The 23,059-nt window shown below is 38.5% G+C and overlaps 1 protein-coding gene across 1 annotated transcript in view; it reads right to left on the reverse strand.

Moving 5' to 3' along the window:
• The window catches only part of fstl5 (follistatin-like 5), a 200,923-nt gene that overhangs the window by 17,219 nt on the left and 160,645 nt on the right, over nucleotides 1–23,059 (reverse strand). The window contains exons 12-13 of the mRNA XM_085469313.1: nucleotides 5,377–5,403; nucleotides 5,038–5,156 (exon numbers count right to left, since the gene is read on the reverse strand). Of these exons, the coding sequence (XP_085325439.1) occupies nucleotides 5,038–5,156; nucleotides 5,377–5,403 (146 nt within the window). The remainder of the gene's footprint in view (nucleotides 1–5,037; nucleotides 5,157–5,376; nucleotides 5,404–23,059) is intronic.

Consider the following 23,059-nt stretch of genomic DNA (forward strand, 5'->3'; position numbering starts at 1 on the left):
GTGACTACATTGTCCAGGTGCAGCGCCATCTATTGCTGTTTATTCCAAAACAGGTTGGAGGAGTCAGTTTTAAAAGTCAGAAATCCTTCCACTTTGTGAAGTAATCGTTGAGTCATTGTTATTGAACCCTGCGACACCCCTGCAGACCTACGCTGTGGTCATTTTGTTGCTAGGGGGGCTGCCAATATCCAACTTATTGCACCTTTAAGAAGTGAGAAATCGAACATCTGATGCCCAGCCGAGGGTGTGAATGGAGGCGGCTGTAATCCTCTCTGTATATGTGTGTTGCATATGTCAGTATATATGTGGGTGCAATCGATGTATGCAATTTATGTTGTAACTGACAGGTTTTAAAGACTGCAAACATTTGCTGTACTTCTTTATGATGGAAATGACTACAGTGTGATACAAAACAATATATATCTTTTCATCAAATACTGCAGTAGGACATTATGCTGCAGTGAATTCACACTGCGGTGTTGTATTTCTTTAAAAGATATTAAAAAAATACTAGTGTGAAGTTATATTTAGAGGATTTTTACCCTCTACACTTGTGAATGTGGATGATGACATTTAAAGAGCTGCTGTGAGAAATGTGAGGCATCTGATATTCTCCAGCTAAGCCGCCGGATGATTTGTAGAGCTAGTACATTTGTGACACATAAGTCGTCTGTGGGGAGGGAAAGTGCCGAAAACAGTGAAGCAGCAACATCCAAAAGTGTCAAAAAGAGAAACTTTGTGGTAAAGTCACGGCACAATCATGTCTAATCTCTTGAGGTGTTCCTCCAAGCTCTCAATCCAAACTTCTGTAGTCTTATAGTATGACGTGATGCAACTTTCACAATATTTTTTTTTAACATGTACTCATAACTTAGTTGGACCTAAAGCCTTTAGAGAATTCTCCAAGCAAATTTTTTCAAAAAGCTACAGGTGAGTTCCAGCTAGTACTACCCTAAAGTGTTTTGTTTTTTTCCTTTTGAACTAGCATGCTAATTATCACCCTTGAGAGTAAACAAGGTCCTCTTGGAATACATAAGACTTAGAAAACACTTCTGTTAAAATTAGAGAAATATGGAGAGAGTGTTCAAGCTGTTGACTGAGTCCCGTCAGTTTTCTAAAATAAATGTGGCGTTTCTAAAATTCCAATTACTATATTTTATTTACCCTTTGACTGTTTTATGATTAAAATTGTCATTACAAATGTGAGGTTTATATACATACAAAATGCATTTACATAAGTTAAGCATTTGGGTTCTCTATGCTCCTTCTACTCTGGAAACACCAACAGCTACTCTTCCACTCGTTGTTCAGTCCTCATGGTCACACCACACCCTCCTGGTCCAGTTCTATTACTCGGTTCTGTTACTCGGTCATCACGAGTAGGAATGAGTAAGGTGGAGTAGGAAAATAGTGGCGCAGTCTACTGCGTGGATATGGAAATTATTTGTATTGTACAAAAGACCGAGAGCATGATGGTAAAGTGCAAACTGCATCCATCTGAGCGCATCCATCCGTGTTTCTTTGATTTAACCTTTACCAACACCCAAAAATGTGGAACATTTAGTACGCATTTGAATTTTTCCTGCCTTTTTCTGTCTTAAATACTGTAACTCACTTATGGTGTGCATCCCACACTCAGCAATAGGCCATCTTTAACTGCTCTCGAATGCAGCAGCTAGGCTGCTAACAAAAACTAGCTATATTTTTGCCTTTACAAGCTTTCAGTTCCAGTGAAATGCAGAATTCATTTGAAATTTTTATTAAATAAAGCCCTACATGGCCCAAGTTCCATCTTATACAGGGACATGTGCTGAGACATTACTGTGGCAGTTGGCCTCTCCGATAATCTGTACACACTCTTTTAACTGTTCCATGCTCTTATTTTAAAACCAGAGGGGATCATTTTGAGGTTGTAGCTCCTACATATTGGAACAGGCTAAATCTGTCGTTTGTTTTAAACAAGTGCAGAGAAAACGTTTTCTGCAGTCATTAGTTTTTAACCTTTTGTCCTTTTTCATAACTATTCTTCTTCTAATGTGCAGGGGAAAATCTAAGGCTGTATCTTTAACTCACATTTGTATATTTAGACATGTATAACTATCTTTGATTTGTGGTCTTCACCAAACTGTGAAGCACTTTGTATGTTTTAAAAGGTGCTATAAAAAATAAGCTATTGTTATTGTTTACAGTAAACATTAAGACAACCACCGCACTTAACATAACCTTGTAGCATATGTAATAAAAAACAAAACAAAACTCATAACACATCTGATTGTCCTTTGTTCCACAGGAAACCAAATAAAGATGCTTCCTGAAGCAGAATTGGACGTTATTGTGTTTTCTTCCATACGACATGTATCGCAGTTGAGCAGTCTATCTGGTGGATTTGGATAATGGATTGGCTGTGCATAAGCAATCAATCCTCTGTGATGGAGAAAACGTGAGCACTGTGCTGGGAAACGGCCTCATGTGTTCACACCGCAATCCACCAAGACAAGAGTGGAGTGCTGCAGTGATTGATATCCTAATACAAACACCTCTCAGAGGAACGCTTGGCTGATTGTTGCGCGTTCATGGCATCGCTTTATGTATAACAGCCGTCCAATCAGTGCAGAGCTCCTGGATGAAAGGCAGCTCAGAGGAAAGCTGCTATTCGAGAACACGTGTAAATCTAACAGGTATCTATCAGCTGGGTGCTCTGAATGTTTTGCTGCTTGAAAGCTTCAGTGATAAACGGTGTCTCAGTAGGGGAGGCTTGGTGTAAACAGTCCACTGCCATCTGAAACTCACTCTGACTGCATGAGTTATGTTAGTGAATTAACACCATGGCTCAGTGGGTACCCTACGTGTCTAGTGGACATTGTTTTCTTCAACTGTCCATCCATTTGTCCATTTCTTACCACTTATCAGGATCCAGGTCGTAGGGCAGCAGTCCAAACACAGATGCTTAGACCAGTCACTGCTTCTAGCTCTTCTGGGGGGTAACTGAGACATTCCCAGGCCAAACAAGAGATGCATCTCTCCAGCTTTCTTGGGTATTCCCCTTGATCCCCACTTTGGTGATATGCCCAAAACACCTTACCTTGAAGGCATCTTAATTAGATGCCCTTTTCGGAGAAGCGGAGGCTTTACTCAAGAATGACTCGACTCCTCACCCTCTGTTATGCCCAGACACCCTTTAAAAGAAGCCAATTTCTTGAATCTGCAACATTGATTTACTTTTTTCTGTCACTGAAGGTTGTAGACACAAGTGAAGCTAGGAACCCAGACTGACCAATAAATCGACAGCCTCATCTTCAAACTCAGCTCCTCAGATCAGTACTGCATCCACATCAGTACACTGCACCAGGCCTGCCTGTCAATCTCTTGCTTTACTCTTCCCCCATTAGTTATCTGACAGAAGGAAAAATAATGACATATTTATTTGAACAATGTTATAAAAATGACTGTTTGAGCCTGTTGTTTTTACAGGTTTACAGAACATGTTTGTTTTTCTTACTTCAGTGAAAACGGCTCTAATGAAATTATCTGGTAAATGGGGAGGAGATGATGGAGCGCATCATCTCATGGGTAAATTGGCTGCATGTCTACATACCTGTTACCTCTTGCTGACATAAGATAATTACACTATCATTTATCAAGTGTGTGAGAAAATGCAGATCTACATTTAAATCATATTTGGAATCACTCATATCAATATTGGACAGTTTAGTGACTATCAACTGTTGAGCGTTCGGCAGCTTAGCTGACTCTGAACCTCAGATAAATCCAACTGCTCACAGAAGCTGTCACTCTGTTGGATAGCATGGCACTTGATGTGTAGGATATTATTATTGAAGAAAGTGTGTACATTATTGTACTTTATTGAGCCCCGTGGGGAAATTGCTCTCTGCATTTAACCCATTCACTCAGTGAAGCAGTGGGCAGCCATTGGGCGCCCGGGGAGCAGTGTGTAGGGACGGTACCTTGCTCAGGGGTACCTCAGGGTAGCTGTTAAGGGGAATCGAACCCCCGACCTTCCGATCATGGGGCAACCACTCTACCTACTGAGCTATCCCTGCCCTTACATATATAAATAGTGAATAACACATTACATCTTTTTCAGAGACATTAACAAACACTCCTGTCTGTTCACAGGACTCCACTGTAAAACACTAAGATGCAAACACTGACATTTTTGATCTATGCAAGCCAAGGGCTTACAAGACTATTCAACCACCTCTTCTCTGCTTCCAATTCATTAAATTAACTGGTCATTGACAAGATCTTCCAAAGTTAAAATAAAACATTTCACAGTGTTGCGAATTCCTGGCAGGCACAAATCATAACAGTCTTTGGACTTTAGGAAAAGAAATGGGTTTTGCGGAGAGGCATGAATTCATATTAAATAATGTCATTAAAATTATTGCAATTAAACTTGACGTATACTAGGTTAGGTGCTATTAATTTTCAACATTGGAGATCTGACACTTATACAAAGGAAGAGGAAAATACCCTGTTAAATACACCATAGAGGTCTCCTTTTATGCTGCATGTCGGCAGAGAAAGCACAATAGGGCTCACACAAGTGTTTTTCTTTTTTTTACACTTTATACTTTTGGATACATTAACAGTGTTTCTAACCAGAAACCCACTGTTGGTTCAGGTCTTCTGTAAAAATGTTTTAAAAATTATTACAATTTACAGTATTCTACACACTGCTTTAGAAATGCATTATAAACTATAATCTGTTTTAACAGCAAGGCCCAAAACTGACACTAGATATTCACTGAGAACTATTTCACTGCTCTTTGAAGACGGCAACCTTCTCCAGTCTCCCACCTTGTGGCTACATATAGCTATGGTCGACTTCTGATATGCTAGCCTTGCCTGGTTGAGTTAGACGTCTTTACACATCTTGCTGTTTTACTGGTGGCTTACGAAACACCTCTGGCAGCATTACTACCACCTTCTGACTGGACTTGGGCTTTACGTACATTTTTAATGATGGAATATAAAAAAAAGTCACTGAATCGTAAATGTTTTCTGACGACTCACCTGCAGAGCCAGCAGCTTCTCACTGGGTTTAATATGCCGTTGGATCTCACATGCAACCGGCTGAATGACTTTGATCCCGTCTTCATAGAACACATAGAACATGTTGCCAATGCCGAGACCTGCGAGAGAGTAACAACAGCGCCGTTATATACGTGAAAAAGCTTATGAGACTGCACAGTATGAACATTTGGAACGGAAATAAGCATATAACATTGTTATCTACTCTCAAAGCATCAAATCACTTAATCCTTCTCATCACAGTTCAGTAACCCTATTACAGAAATTCAATTAACTCAGTTTAATGAATGCTATAGTGGAGCAGAAGCAGTCTAGACGTACCTTCTTCCCGCCACAAAATGTTTGCCACTGCAAGGAAGGAAAAAGAGGGAAGCACAGATGAAAATAAATGCAAGAATCAATAGTGTCCCTTTGTGAGAACTAACACCCAAATACTGACTCCTGTTGAGGCAAAGAGGAAAGTAGACCACATGAAAGTTTTATGGAAGCTGTCTGTCTGACACCAAGTGCAACAAACAATCGATGGAGCCCTCTGCTTGGAAATAATTTGATTCCAAACACTGGAAAATGGAGTGCAGGCAACAACAAGTACTGTAAAACAGCTTATGATTTTTGGATGCTGCAATCTTACGAAGAGAGAGGAGAAAAAACCTTAGACCTCAGATCATCATCTATCAATATGAGCATTATGGGTAAGCTGCCTTAGACACCCATGAGTAGTCCACAGGTTTCAGGCTCAGATGATTATCATAAGTCATTAGGAAGGATTAATGTGCTGCTTCTTCAGTGGCATGAAACCTGTTTTGGCTGCTATAACAGGTAATTTCTCATTAAATTCACTTAGAAGTGACTAATGACATGAAATGTGGGATGAAAGCCACATAACACCCTGAATGTTCACTGGCGACCTAAGACACAGACTGACAGTGGGCTTTCAAAGCAGCCGCTGGATACTCTGAGAGAAAACATGACATCATAAGACTAAATAGTGAGAAGAAAATCTAGAGCTATTATATACTTTCCATCTAAAGATAAGAGCAAATTCTTCCACTCAATCATTCTCATCCCCCAACCCGCCACCACCACCACCACTATCATCTCACACTGGCTTTTAACTGTGACCTTCTCTCATTGTTCATGTGTCCCCCAGTCTTCTCTCTGCTTCCATTCCATCTTCCATTTTCATGCATTTTCAGTCTACAAACCAATCTCCAGGCCAATTCACATCCGATTCTAATCTCGCCTCTAGTGCAGTGCTCATTCCCGCAGCCTCTTGCTCAGGTGGACGGATGCAGAGAAAGAAAAGAGCTGAGACAAAGCCAACCAGACACCACTGTGCTGTTAGTCAGCCTTAATCTTTCAAAAGTGCTTTGTCAAGTCTTTCCTGTGCACTCTTGCATACCTTTTAGCTCATTAAAAGTTCCACAAAAGGAGCGGGGTGTATAGCGTGGTCTGGAGGATCGAGGAAGGAAGGAAGGCAAGGACAAAACAAAAAGGAAAACAATACAATTTATTTGAGATCTGCCAAAAATGGAAAATGGAAAAGAGGAGCTGAGATGAGATCTTGTGTGCCCCGGTCTTTTCCAATAGTCCACAGTATTGATGCTATTCATCACTTGGCAGAAACACTGTGGCTGTTCTGCGCATACAAGGAGCCCATACATCAACTTCATCATCCATAATACAAAACAAGCTGGCTGCCACTGTAGGCAGTGAGTTCACTCTTTCTGGCCGTAATAACTATGTTTCCACTGGGCTACAAACATCGGGGACGCCACGCTCACCAGCCAGTCTGGCCTCCGCAGTTCCTACCCGTCAGCAAGGTTACATAAATTCAATTTGTTTACAAGAGCACGCTGCTGCGACAGTGGGCCAAACAGCCCGTGGTGTTCACCACAGTGGCATGGCAGAAGACAGTATAATACAGCTAAAGTAATTGGGTCACAGTAGATGCAAATGTATAATGAAATTCAGGATGACTGCCTTAGGTGTTCAGCTTTTTATTGCTCTTTCCAGGTATTCTTTACGAAGTTTCTTGGAAAAACTGACCCAAGACTTATGCTTTAATTATAAGCTCTACACACATACACCTTCTCAACAGTTTGGAAGTACAAATCCTGCTCGCTGCTCTAGCATTATGTATTCAGAAAGTGAAAAAATAATGCTCGAGAAAACAGGCAGAAATATCATTCTTCCTCTTCTTTCTTTCATCATCTACACTGATACAAAAGTCTTTTGAGAACACTGATAGCCCCACAAATCTGTGTAAAGCCAAAAAGATTTTTGCATGTGCCTGCCAACTCCCACTTGCAGTACATTGAGGCCTGGATCAAGATGTCTTAGGACTCTCTCCTTTGGCTCTTAGCCAAGCCCTGTAAACCTGGATATCAGCAGAAATTTGTCTTTAATGAACAGTGTCTAATACTACTTTTCAAATGCTCCTTAAAAAAAAAAAATGAATAGGTAAATGCATGTTCCTTTTACCTACAACCCCAAAATGTTCTCTTTTTAGAATTTTCTCTGTGCTGATTTTTAGAATTAGGTAGTTGATCAATTTTCTTGTAGGTGTTTTCAAGAAAGACTATTTTCTTAATTTGCTCTACACTATGAGTGACGCTGCCTACAAGTGAAGAATACAGTACTTTCAGCATGAATGTCTGTGAAGCTTCTCTGTCATCCAGGTCATCGTAGACGTTGAAGACGTTGAAGACGTTTCACCTCTCATCCAAGAAGCTTCTTCAGTTCAGAACTGAAGCTTCTTCTTGTATGAGAGGTGAAACGTCTTCAAGCAACTTGAAGAAGTCCAGACACTTTTCTTTCCAAGCTCCTTAGACTTTCAGCATGAATAAAAAACATCGGTTTTGCCACACGAGATATCTGGATTTTTGCCTAAATGTCTCTGATTTAAAGTGAAAAAAGCTCAGGAATTTACCTGAAACTTCGTTTAGAAGTCAATTATAAATCTAGGGAGGGAGTTCAGGAGGTAGAGCAAGTCATTTACTAATCAGAAGATTGGTGGTTTGATCCTTCGCCGTGCCAGTATGCATGCCAAATGTCCTTGGGTAAAATACTAAAACCAAGTTTCCATCTATTGGATTATTGACTGTTATTGTCTCATACTGCTGCAGTTTAAGTGAAAAAAAAAAGAAAAACTCACAAAACTGCACACCATTACTGAGAACTGAGTAATTTCCAAAACGAATGCAACAACGTATGCCAAATATGTAACAATAAAGAAGAAAGTGTTCATCCACAACAAGGTGCTCATGGTAGTGACAGCCCAAAAGTATGTAAATATACACATAATATACAATATTAAATTGGATGGGATGTAATCCCAGATTTTTTTCCTTTACTTTCAAAGCACCAAAGAGTGAGTGCCATTTAGTTCCATTAAATAAAAGAGAAGGCAGATACCGCTGCAACTGGCAGCTCACACCATAGCTATCTGACTTTAGAGTGAACTGTCCCTTTAACCCTCAGTTTATCAGACAACGCTCTGGGCGCAGGGTGGGAATCAAAAAACAGTTCGAGTTGAGACCTGCTTCCAAACTGTCCAATCTATCTCGACTGTATGCCCCCAACTGCTTCTATCATCACTCGCACATTTTTCTGACAGATGAACATGTCAAACTGATGGAAGTGGAGCTTTGACACATGAGTCACACTGAGGCTTTTTTTTCCCCATACTCTGGTTCTAAATTGTGCTCAGACAAATAATTTAAAATTTTATGCTTATGCCGATCCCTACAGAAAACTAGTTAAATGCTTTTAAGTCAGCTTTCAGTATATACACGTTGGTCTTTCTACTGAGAGGTCTGACATCATTACCAATGTGCAGGCCCTTTAACACAATGAGAAGTACAGAGTATAATTTTTAGGGGGCAATTTTCATATCATGAGCCGTATGCTTTACAAAGAAAAGCCACAGCAGAAATCTTTATCCAGTTCTAGGAAATGAGAATTATAAAGCAATGCACCTTTGTGAGTCAAAGGTCAGAGAAAATGTCATGAAGCTGTAGCTCTCAGATGGTAAGCAGAGTATCTTTTTCCTGCGTGTTTTGCAAAATGTAAAAATGATGGTTGATACGGCTGAAGAAAAGTCATGAAGGGTCATTTTAAGCGCCAAGATATTTCATGTCTTATTTAAAGTGGCTATCAACTGATGGTGGCTCAGCCTCTCTGGCGTTAAAGTGAATACGGATGAAACAATATCATTTTCAGAGCCTTGTGCTTCTCACTTGGCTTCTTCTCTCTGCACTACAAACACTTATGAGTCACCTAGTGATCAAGTCCGACTTCATACAGAGAAAGTCTTTTAGCTTTTATATTTAACCCATCCATTCTTCAGTCACGAAATTCTTTAGATTTCCTAACAGCTTTTTTTTTTCTTCTTCCCCCGTTGCTTTTAGCAGCTCTGTGCTTCAACAGCAAGTTCCCAGCAGTACTATTTAAAGTCAGGTAGAGCGAGGAAGCTTTCAAAATAACAGGTCTGACGGCACTTGAATTAGAGCTGGGAGCCTGTGGACGACCGAAGGCTGTATCATCTCTTTAGGATGAAAAGTATTCAAAAGACTTAATCCCTGAGAGTTTTCAGAAAGGAGAAAAAAAAAAAAACGAGTTACTGGAAAGCACTTCAAACATCCAAACTTGAAAAATAAAACTTGTTTTAACTGATTGTGCTTCATCACAAACACGGGCTGCTATGGGAGACATACACGGATGAATATCCGCTGTAGCAGTGCAGCCAATGTGATCCGTCTATAATTATGAACAAAAAAACCCTTGTGGGTTCTTATTTTTATTACATCACTAAATGAATCATGCTCTATCACATTTATAATACTTTGCAAAGTCATGGCAACTAAATCCATTCAACCTTTCAGCCAGTTTAGTTCTACAAACCAGGTTTAATGTAATCACTATAATCATTCAAGTGTAAATAGATTTTAAGTGGTGTTCGTGTTGTGTCCTCTGCTGTTCATGATTTGTACTGATTATGATCATTATCCTCATGATTAGTATTATTACATTAGCATTCAAAAAAATCATCACAAATATTCATAAGCTGTCATGTTGTTGCTGGGGCTTAAAGGTGTTAAAACTTTCCACTGGATTTACGTTATTCATTTCGGAAAGCCTTCACCGTGAAACTCAGTCGACAGGCAGTAGGCTGCTGACACTGCAGATAGCGTCACTGCCTGGTTAGAGTTCCTTGTTGCTGACAGCGTGTCCAACGCTGTGTGAAAGCCTGCTGTGATGGGGAGGGACGCTACTGATGGAAACATGGACGCTAGTTTGGCTCGAGCTGATCTTCTGTGTTCAGAGGATATGAAGCAGACAGCACGGCGAACAGCATAGCATTAAAACAGCTTTGTGAAGACTTCGGTGTGCAGCGGTGGTTCTCATCTGTGTGGCGCCGAGGCCCAGGAGATTGCAGGGCTTTGTTCCAACCAATCACTTGAGCAGCAGGTTTCACTGATTAGATCTTCCCCTTCATCTGAAACTGTAAAATCAAGCAGTGGCGTGTTTGATTGGAACAAAAGCTTACAAACTGCAAGATATGATAAAATGGCCAAGAAAACGTGACAGAATAAAAACAGCAAGGTGTGCAGACAAGTGTTGAGGGAGGAAAAAAGTGGCATAGAAGAGGACATAACATGGAGCAAAGACAACAGTCTAACATAATTATCGGTTTAATAACATTAAAAAAAAGTTATGGGGTTATTAAGAAATGCACATGACCAATGATCTCAGTTTTGAATTTACTTTGGACATGTCATAATTTTTTTTTTCATGAAGTTTTGCAGTGATAAATGTTTACCTACAGGTAGATATCAGCTGTGGGGCTGTAAAAATGTCTAGTGTTCTTTTCATGGTGTATATCTGAAAGTTTAAGTTACTTTAAACAAGAATTTGTTGGAGGACCACACTGAGATCTAACATGGACGATCCTAAGACCTCATCACTCGATGGCTTAGATACAGACATCAGATGAGGACCAGCAGTAAGTGACTGTGCGAGAAGTTTTAATGGTCTATTGTTGGTCACATACCTCTCTGCTTATCTTGCAGATCAGCAGGTATCTGTAGTTATTAGTCTGTTTACTTGCACAAAATTTAAATAGCCTCTATGCCAACTGTGGTTCGCACCAACACAACATTACTATTGAGGTGGAACAGGAAAGGTTGCCTGATTATTTCTGCGTATTAAAAAGCTGATAAGCATCACAAATTGCTCTATTATGTCTGACATTAATGATTCAATCTAGATACTTAGCTGGTTGAAAAACACACTACACTAGTGGGATGAAGAACACAAGAATAAAGGGAGCTGTGGGTGTCACTTTGCAAAAAATTACCAAAATGCATTAAAATTTCTCATTCTGGAATACAAGTGCTCTAAGCAATAAACCTCAGCATAGCATCAACCTCAGAATCACATCACACCTCCTACAGTTGCACACAGTGAGTCACTATCTTTATTTTCACACATGTACAAAATTAGGAAAATTAGGTTGTGATAATTTCCACATGTGGGACATACTACGAAAAAGGCTCTGTGTGGTTTAGATGAGGACACTGTTACAATAGAGTTTAAAGGAAGAAAAACATGTGACGCCCACTCACTAGTGGTGAATGTGCAGAACAATTAGATGCTCTGTTAAAACATCGAGACAGCCTGATATTACACTGACTTTGTAGCAGGGAGCTGGCAGGTTAAACACTGGCTCAGTGTTCAGTCTCGCTGTGTTACCTGCACCTCCGCTGGTTGAGCCCTAGAAAAATTCATGGCTGCAGTGCTTATGTGGAAATGGCTCAAGATACCCAACTGCCAATTGAAGAAATAAGCACAAAATGTCACCAGTGCGAAATAAACATGAAAACAGAGCCCTAAAAATCTCAAGACTGGAGAATATCCAGACTGATTCAGACTGAAGACAGTCTGAATTTCTCCAAAACAATTTGTCTGTACCCTACAGGTGAAATAACTGTACCTTGTCTGCAGCTTTGCCACAAAATAATGGTTTTAGGACTCAATAGGTGAATCATATCTGAGTGGAGATGTTTCGCAGCGGAAATGCTTAACTCACTTTTCAGCCCACTCGAATTTCAAGACTCTCTGTTCCTGCTGGAGTATTTAAAGGTCATACATTAATTAATGAACCTTTACAGTGAGTCACGAAGCAACGAGTACAGAGGAAAGAATATAAAGCAGAGAAAATATAGTAATAATAAATAGATACTGGAATTGTGAGTCAAAACCAGAGTAAAGAGAAAAATGGGGATGTACCTGACCTGCCAGAACATTAAAAGCCATCTTTCTCTTGAGCTGCCAAAACAGCTATGACCCTTTCAGGACCTCTGTGGGTGTCATGCACTATCTGGTACCATGGTACTTGCACCAGCTCTTTTGGGTCCTGTGAATGTGGGAAATGGGACTGGCTAATGTCAGATGATTAGATGTTTTTACAGTTTAGTGAGGTGCTGCTGGGGAGGCTAATATCTGTGAGTAGTACGAGTCAAAGTTACATGAATGCCAGGAGCCGATGTTTTCCCAGCAGAACACTGCACTGTTATGAAACCATCAATGTTATTCACCTCATCTGCTCTTAACCATGCCACAAACAGCCATAGTATTAAAACATGTGGCTTTAATGGGTTACCAGGGTGATATATATATATATATAAAGTATCAAAAACGTAAATGTAATTATTGTGCTAACAGAGAGACAAGTGAAAAATGCATGTTGCAATTAAACACTAAACATATCTGACAAAATACGTTATCCTGTAAGTGAGTTTAAAAATATTGTAACAGTAACAAACTTACTTGTAACTTTAATAAATTATATAAAATGAAAGATTCAGATACAAAAATATTTAATGGAGATTTTAAAAATTCCATCCACCTGTTAAACAGCTGCTTCTTTCTTTGCATTAAAAAAAACTTGAATGCTTCCTTTAGTTTCTTGTTTTTCTTAAATAGTCACATATTTTAGAGGGAGGCTATACACTAAGCACAGCCACCACAAAGTAAGACAGAAAAAAGGAAAGTCGGCACAAAAGGAAACAATTGTCTTGTTATAGTAAGCAAATATTTTCACTTGGCAAGGCAATGTAAGGTGACTCATTTATTAACGGTAAAACAGCTGAAAGTTGCCACTTTAAAAGGGTCAAGGCTACAGAAGACAACTACTACCACCACGCTGTGTTCTATATGTTAATTATCTTTCTAATTAAAACTCGTCAAAAATAGTAGAACTTTAGCTGCATCAAACCATAGCTGCTGAGCAGAGCAGCTACCTTGATTAACAACGTATACAAAAGCTATTCATGCACAGAAAACAGCACACCAAAACCAAACCTCTGTTCAACATTCCCACCACACTATCCAATAGTTCAGTCACTGGAGCCAAGTGGATACTTTGTGATATTTTCTTGAGAAAGCCAAGATCATGTTTCCCATTTTATTTTACTTTTCAATTTCATATTAATGAAGATATGACATGAATCGTCCAGTTTTGCTCCCAAAAATTCCTGGATCCAGATCGTGAATCACTCCAAAATCCACCTGCAAACTTTTAAGTAATTTCGCTAACAAATACACAGAGACACTGAATTAATCACATATACCCCTTGGTGGGCATAAAAATAAAGTTAATATGTGGCTTGCTTTAGACGATAACGATATGATCGGCCCTTGAAACGGTGCAAGGCAGATTTTCTCACAAGATTATTTCTAGTAATAACTGCATAATTAAAAGTTCTTTATTTGGTCCACGAGTGCACTTCAATGAAGGTAAAGAAGCAGTAACTCGGGCCACTAGATTCACTGTAGAGTATTGTAAGTCCCTGATATGAGGTATGAAGTGCAGCATAATGTGGAGACATAACAAAGTGGAGAGACCAAAGCAACAAACACTCGCTTTGAGTCTCGCAGATCCTCTGACACTGCAGAAATAATTGGCACATTGTGAAGGGCAGATATTTATGCCAGTTTAGCGGCAGACTGTCAGAGATGGATGGCGCTCTGCCTGCTGGTGACAGCTTCTGTTAAACAGATCTCAGAATAGTGACTGCTCAGGTTTTCCCAAACAACAAAGTGCTTGGATAAATCTGAGAGAAAAACAATTCAGTGCTGCGCCTGTGAAGAGAAGGTTTTGACCTCCAAGCTCCTCTGGTGGATTCATCTAAAAAAGATCACTCATGCCTTGCTCATCAAATCATGTTTTTCAATTCATCTCCTGCTTAATACCGTATTCAGCCCTTTGACAACTGCCTTAGTTAGTTATTCAGCTCTCCTCTCTCTTTTATTGAAGTGTTTGAATGAGAAGCCCAAGGCGGGTCATAAACAATGATTCCACAGAAAGAGATCATTACTTTCCACAAAAGTAATGTGGAAGGTTTCTAAAACATTTCCAAGTGTAATCTCAACGTGTCATTTAAATCTCTGTCTGTTTCAGATCAATGCTGGTAGATCAAGGGTAGTCTGCTGCCACAACATGCCCACAAGCATCTCATCCTGTGTAGGATCAGAGTATTGAGCTTTTGCTTGAAAGCGTCCTTGATTCTGGCACTTGAGGCAAATGTCGTCTGTTTTAATAATGTGCATATGTTGTCCCTGAGCATAAACACAATTAAGTCAGTACTTATGAACATCGAAAAGTTAGAAAACCAGAAGTACTACAATTATATGTGAAAAAGTATTTTTATTTAGGGGTGTTTAAGTATTGTATGTAAATGATTCACAGTGTTTGCAGTTGGTTGTCCAATTTTTGATTAGTGAAAAATATGAATTATTACACACATATAGCAGGTGTTCCAAAACTTTTAATGCACATCTTCAGCTAACACAGCCCAGCTGTTATTAAATTCAGAGTCGGCGCCAGAGCCTAAAAATATGCTTTAAAAGGGTGAAAGGCTCGTCTTACTTTATTGTTTCATTTACAAAAAAAAAAAAAATTAATCTGCAATCACATAATTCTATAAGTCACAAAACAGAGACTTTAAATTAACAACACAGTGGGAAATTTGGATATTCCCAAAGTCCACACATGAATAAATAGCCCCACTACACAATGTGACAGTTGGCGTTGCAGGATCTCCATTTGTTTAGCACTTTTCAAGTGAAATCATCCTTCCAAGCTAGCAGTACAAGCTAATGGATGAGCTCTTTTTAGTAACGATGAAACATGAGCGAGTAGTTTCTGAAGTCTGACTTGCATTCTTAAGGATATCCTCTCCAAAATCATCAGGGCAGAAGTAAATCTCCATCAGTAGGATCAGTGACCTTACTCAGAGCAGTTAACTGTATCACTGCAGAAACACTAAGTTACTATGAACTGGATAATTAACTTGTTTCTGCAATGCGATCTTCCATTACCAAACAAATATGACTGAATGTCCTGCTCAAGACAGCACAAACTGATCTGGATCCAGAGACACCATTTATACACGGTATGGAGGGAATTTTCTATCTTGGCTTTGGCTTCCAGTATACTGTTTCATGCTTGTGTAGAATCACCGGTGAAGTTTTCCTCCCCATATCAAGAAGGCACTCAAAGTTCTTAACACTGCCTTCGGGTCTGGAATGTCTTCACCACGAAGCGGTCAGTGAATCTGTCTCTTACCTGCCAATGTCATTCTCTTTGTACAGTGAACTCTGATAACAGAGCAGTTAAAAGAGCCAACAATGAGTACATTTTATTAGAAATGACCATACTTCAAAGGTTATAGTTGTAATTCATTTGATAAATACATCAAAAAATGAAACACAAACTACTTGCTTTTACTGTATTCAGACTACTTGTGCTTACTGACGTGTATGTCACCTCTGAAAACATATAATAAAGTCTACTTAAAATGAGAATAATTTGTGGCCTTTAAGAAATCCTCATCCTCGGTCTGTAAAAAAGTTGAGTTGTAAGTTTACTTTGTATATTTATGGATAGGCATTATTTTAAATGGCTTTAGGGAATTGAGAATGACTAAACCTGTATGCAAATTTAAATCACAGTAAGAATTAGGATTGGTTTTGTACAGAATACTTCTTCAGTAGTTATAAAATTTCCCTTTAGAATTTATCCCCATAGTGTCTCCCTGAAACTATCTTATGAAACCAGATGCTGTTTTTTGGATAGGTAATAACTGCCAATGACTTTAGAGAGCCTCTCTGGCCCAACATGATATCACATGGAGCTAATCTAGATTCACACTCCAAATGTACTACAGCATGTGGGTTTAAATGAGGAAAAAACTGAAAAGACTGTGATTTATGTGGCATAAGTGGGTGGCACAGATGGTCATTAATCATAACTTTATCTAAACAGTCTAAAATTACTTATTATTACAAACAGCTGCTGCAATTGAAAAGTAGTGAAAAGTTTGTGGCAGGTTTTTTTTGCTATTAGAGAGACTGGCAGGCTGCTGATGAAGATCAAGGTGGAGAATAAGCTCAGACTCAGAAGACAATGTGACAGACCAAAAGATCTTTGAGACAAAAAGATAAAAGGGGTGAACAGGTAAAGTCTAACCAACTTGTCTAATTGCCAGTGTCTCTGCTGGCTGGAAATGAAGGGGAAAGAATCAAACTGTGTTGCCTAAGGTGGAAAGTTCCATGCTTAAGAAGAAAAGGGTGACCATGCTCTTGTAAAACGGAGACAGAGATTAAATACTGGATGGCTGAGAAGGACACCGTCAAATGAAAAATTTAAAGTTTCCACCAAACTCTACATGGAGAAACTAAGCAGACCCTTGCTGCTTCTATAGGAATTAAGAGACTGATGCTGCTACTGATTTACTGATCATCAGTAACTGTGACCACCTTTATAAAACTACAAGTTTTGGTACTTTGTTGGACTGGAGCATTCAGTTGTGTTTTAAAGGTCAGAGGAAGCAATCCTTAAAAAAATAGGCATTTTAAATTTAAAGTTAATGACAAAACAATTAGAAAAAGATTCTTCTCTGTAAAAAGAAAGTGGCAGGTTGGAAAAGTAGCATCTGAACAAACTCATAATTTCTGAAACAATGTCCTTTAGACGGACAAGACCAAAGTAGAGATATCCGGCCACACACCAACACCATAGCAACACTTCATATCAACTGTCAACATGGTTGTGGTGGAAGTATGATGATTTGAGCCAAAGGACCCTGCAGACGTGAACTAGTCTGCATACCAAAGTATTCTGTTATTCAAAAGGGATACCCGTCTGTCTGACAAAACAGGAACTATTTTCTGGGAACTATTTCTGACAGCTGTCAAGCAGTCCCTTAGCTGCATCAATTAATAATAGAGAATTAATAGTGTATCAAAGTACTATATGCTTACATTCTAATCTAATAGCTACACAAATGTAAAATAGTATCAACCTGTATGGGTTAATAGACAAATATATGCTAAATAACTTCAACCTGAAGCCTGTCAACTGAGCACGTAAGCATGAAGTGGGACTGAGAACTGCACACGTACCGCCGTTTACACACACATTAGAAGTAAAATAGACAACCCTGCGTGCTCCAAGCATGAATCCTGGGATTATCTGTTTGCACTAATCATTATAAAGCCGCGGTAAATCAATGATGATATTTTTTAAATAACAGCTGCTTGACAAACATTTCAATATTTACTCAGACAATTTCTCAGGTAAAACCAGGTGCAGTGTACAACGACACTAGCTAAACCTGATTAAATTTGTTGTGTTAAAGTACAAGTACATTGTAGATTACAATACACATGAGCATCTTAGACTCCTCGGTGTCTGTGTTCTGGCCTTAAACACTGATGTATTGACAACAGCTGGTAGCTTTCCTCTGAAATATCACCCGTGGCAGCCTCTGATTGGAGAGCCCAATAGGAATATCTGTCCATCTGCAGAGGCTAATCAAATACCAAGATAATGCAAATGACAACAGGGGGTCAAAACTCAAACCTGCAACCCCCTCACAGATTTAATGAGTTTTGTGTTTGTCTCACCTTTTTACACAGCTGCACAGACACAAGCAAGTCTGAACTTATACTAGTCAGCCTTTCTCCTCTATGCTCAGATATTAAATTATCTGAACACAGGGACGAATTCATTTATTATTTCTTAACAGGCTGCACGTGAAACATTAAATATAATAGTTTTTTTTCTGTTTTACGTGCATATATCTTACATTTGTTGTATCAGTGTATTCTCTTTTCTTGAGTTAGTTAATTTCAGTATGCGGCTGTTTTAAAAACACATTTTAAATCTGTTTAATTAGTCAACACCTTACACGCCTTTTCCCTCAAGCCAGGAAAACCTTTAGATGGAGTGGAAACAGCTTAATAGTTTACTTTGTTTTCCACAAACACACAGTTGTCAGCTGTAAAGCACCGTGTGATGGATCTGCGTTAAAAGCACTTTAGGAATAAATCTGACTTGACATGACCTCGTGTGACCATTAAACTAATTACACTTGTAAAGCTAAAGAATCCAATACCTCTTTGTCTTTCCCTTATACCAGACTACTTGTGTTTTCTCTGTGAAGAAGACAGCGTTTTATCTACAGTGTAAATTGATGAATGATGTCTGGTTTTGATTGGTCTGCTGTATTAAGTTATGAATGGAGGAATTACCAAGATCATAGTTTATTATTGTTTCATGCATAATTCTCATGATCAGCGCGTATATATTGTCCAGTTTGCACATGCCTGTATTGTTAACCTCTTGGATCTATCCCTGAATAATGCATGAAGGTTAGTTTCCATAATTGTCACTTTTCACACAGAAGGAAATTATCAGCTTCAGATGTATTTCCACTAGTATGCAATTTAGGCGAGGGAGCTCTCTTTATAGTTTCCATATGAAGCAACAAAGAGCATCTCCTTGCTACCAGTAAATCTACCGGACTATTAACTCCACTATTCTTACACTATTCTTACACTATTCTTTTGACTGTCAGATTTAAAATTGATTCATATCTGATCCTGCTGCATAAGACAGTTGCCCACTGTGCCCACTGGTCAGGTAAGGAAAAAAAAAAGAGATGTGTCCTATCGCGATGTTTGTCCCTATGCAAAAAGAACCATCAAAAGCTGTTGTTGCTAAGAAAGCTGAGGTGATGTTTTAGTGTCGAACAGTCTGTATTTAATTATTTTTATTTAATGTTTTTTATATTAATTGAGTTGATTTAATTTTTTTGCAAAGATTTGTTGGCTTGACAACCTCAGCACGACTAACAAAAAAGCGGCTGGAATAAACTGTTAAACCATTAGTCATGTGAATGTGCCAGTGTTCATCACATTAGGGCCACTCAGAGAGCTTGCTGGTATTTTTATATTTGACATCATTTGTCCCCACAGTAGTGTTCTCACAGATATTAAGGTAAAACTACTACACACACACACACTTTTAAATAAGAACTGGTGGATTTTTAGGGTTTTTACAGCTCATTGCAGCTTTTATAATGATGATATTTAACCTTTGTTTCATAAGCATTGTTGCTTAACAATTTATGGTGTGCTGACTACAATGTAAATACAACCAATAAAGTCTATCCCATAAAACTAACTTGGCCATAAATGTAAAATAACTTAAACAAAAGGTACAAATGATATTAAAGGGGAGTTATATCAGAGTTGACGCCAATTAGACACATTTTTCAGCTTCTGAAATATCAACTCTTTGATATCCAAGATTTCAAAGCAACATTAGACAACTTTCACATCTCTGCAGACACTAAATCACCTGTGATCAAAACTGGAGCTACAACTGTCCAAAAGAGAAAAAAAAAGAAGCACAAAGATAATAATTTAATATAGTATGGCAATCAGTCTGGAAAATAATGGCTGCATATACTCCATAAAGCACACCATGGTGGCAAAGGGAAGAGAAGCTATCAAGATGAATTTAACTAACAGGATTATGATAGGCTGTTAAAGACAAAAGGGTTGAAAAAAATCCAGTTTTACAGGTGATCTTTGAAGTTTTTGTAAGATAGTTACTTTATTTTAATGATCCTATAGTTTGCATGCATGAGGGATTTTTCTGACTTGACATGTTTCAACTGTTCTAATTACATCTGTAAGGCTGAATACCTACTATCAAGTGTTTTCTATACATTCAAAGTAATTCTGTCTTACAGTGTACATTTGTAGAATTGCCACCCCAGGATTGTATGCCTCTGTCAACTGAAGGCAAAGTTTACATCCTACCATTCCTGCGTTTTGGTGTTGAATAATAGCAAGAAAAGTATTTTTTCAGAAGTTCCTGAGAGATCACATTCAGAAGAACAGAAAGGACTTACAGTAAGCTCAGTCTTTAAACTTGAAAATCAACTCAGTTCATCCTTCAGTTGCAAGTTTCTCAATATCCGGCCTGCAGGCATGTGACAACACTTTGTAACTTCCCATATGGAAAAGATATATATAAATCTTATAAAGTTTGTATCTGTCTTGTGTGAAACTTGTATGAAAAGCATACAAGAATGAAAACAGATATAAGATCCCTTGAAAAATTATATAACGAAACTTGTATGTTTTGGATACTTACTAAAACAATATATGAAAGTAATGAGAAAGTGGCCACTTTCATGAGTAAATCATATAAGTTTTTACTATTTCTTTTCCATATGAGTTGTAACAAGACCAAGACAAAAAGCACAAGGAACAAGTAGATCCATAGGTTCAAGTTCCATTTTTTTTCTTGCAGTCTGTGGTGTCAATAAAATAATATTTGCAGGACAATGGGATGGATGGATAATTGCCAATGAGGGAAAATGCTACCTGCTGCCATACTGGATGCTAGTGCAAAGGAATAAAAACCTATTAAAACAAATGAATGACTCCCTCCATTGTAATGGCTGTATAGACCCTACATAATAGGCGGACATAAAACAAGAGGTTACTCTGAAGCCTCAGCTTGGCGTTTTCCCCATTTCCATCATTTTGTTTTCATACCAGACATGACAAGCAGGGAGTAGACCTGCCTGAGAATTCGAGAGATTTGCAGCACTTAGAATGCCATAATAGGACCATGACTGACAAAATAAGCATCATGTTAGATTTAATAACACTTGTAAATAGCCACCGAGCCCATAAACCTATTAGGAAAGTGTTTCCTGACGTCAGAATAGAAAAGGTAACAAATAGCTGAGTTCCAGCAAAACTTTACAGGTAAAAGCCACCAGTCTAAACTAGACAAGTTTTACAAACAGAAAGAGCATCTTCTTTTTAATATATTTAAAAAAAAAAAAAAATCTTCTCTAGTTGTAAAAACAGGTTTGGTTATATAGAAGTGACACTTAGCAAAGATGCAGGTTTAAGGCTATTCTTTGTGGTCTTTGACTAAATAAATAGACCATTAATATGCTGAAATCACTGATATCAATAGAATGACATTTGTGTATTTGCCACACCTTAAGTGCCAATGAAAATTGACAATCATGCATTTTAAAGTTCCCTTGTGAATTTTAATTGGGTGTCCCCTTATGTGTGAAATGGATGTGTATTTGTTTTAGAAATAGAGGTTTGTGTTTGTGGAATGAAGGCTTTGTGAGCTGACACCTCACATTAGCCTCAGGCTCATAGAGGCAGCCAGTTCAGGAAAAATAGACAGTCAGCTTCTATTTGCTCACTTAACTGGTATCTAAATAAAGGGGACAATCTCATGGGAAAAGCAGAACAGGTCAAGAATGCAGTCTTCAGATATCCAAGACAGACAACAGCATGTTTAGTAAAGTCTGTCTTTTCCTGTCTTTCTCTTTCGTAATGTAGTAGTGCAACCTTGTCTGCCTGTCAGCTGACATCCCTTTGAACTCACTCCAAAAGGGTCTGCTATATCTAACTCATAGCACCATTTTGCCCGCGGTAGAGCTTCAAAGGCTTCAAAGCATAGGAGTGACTTCTGACCTCACCAAGTATGATCCTCTGATGCGTGACAGGCGGGGCGGAGGAAGTGTCGTACTGTAGGGATCGCATCTAAACGCACCGGGTCTGGCAGGTGACGGTGTGGGACAGTTTGTGTGTGATGTGTGACCGGATTGCAAAGTTGAAGCGTGTGTTGTTTGGGAACTCTAATTACCCACAGGAAAATACAACACACTAACAACTGGTCATAGACCCCAAAGACAGATTTTGACATTTCTAAGAAGGTCAACGTTAATTAGAGTGTGTGATTCCATTCACGAAGAGGAATTAGAAGAGTTTGTTTAGACTGCAAAAGCTTCCAAATACGAATACGATGATTATCAGTGTCCTCAAGTTACATGCTGACAGTTGACAGTTACCTTATCAATTAATAAAGGTATTAAAACAAAAAACCTGGTGATGTGGATAATGGTTTTAGATGTTTTCCCCTCATCAAATTTCAGGATCAAAAATTATGTTTTACATTTACATAATTGCAAATGTAATGTATTTGGTTTACGTAGTGTTTTATAGAACAAAGATTTATTTTAAGATTTTCCCTTATGCTTGTGATTATAGAATAAACAGCAACTAATTTATTCATAAATACATTACAGCTGCACTTATTACTTTCATAACCGATTAATCTACCATTTCTTCTAAGATTAATCAACTATTTATTATGCAAATGTCTCAAAATGATGAAAAATTACTACACCCGAGGTGAAATTTATCTCTTCAGAAAAAAGTGCAAGTAGAAAAGGCATGTTTGTCACTTCTGGAACTAATAATTAATCAGTTAATTAAATTATTCTTGTCAGCACTAATAGAAATTATGATTGGTTTGAACCCTAGTGTATCAAGGCAGACGCAGATGCAATATGAGGAACAAAAATGGCATGATAGTGGATGAAAGGGTAAAAGAACAACTCTCCCTGCTTTCAAGCCAAGAGACAGAGAGTAAAGATAGTATCACCATTACTCCTCTTCCTTCATCGCAGCATCACAGGATATAAACTATTAAGAGCTGACAGGATAAATTATTAAGGGCTCCATTTGCATGGCTCCATTTTCCCCCTGAATAAAAAAGAAAAAGAAAAAAGCAGACACTGACATCATGACTTATACATAC

The sequence above is a fragment of the Copadichromis virginalis genome, linkage group LG2 (assembly GCF_057382275.1).
Source record: "Copadichromis virginalis isolate Kocher_CV1m ecotype Utaka linkage group LG2, C_Virginalis_male_GT1.1, whole genome shotgun sequence".
NCBI classification, from domain to species: Eukaryota; Metazoa; Chordata; class Actinopteri; order Cichliformes; family Cichlidae; genus Copadichromis; species Copadichromis virginalis.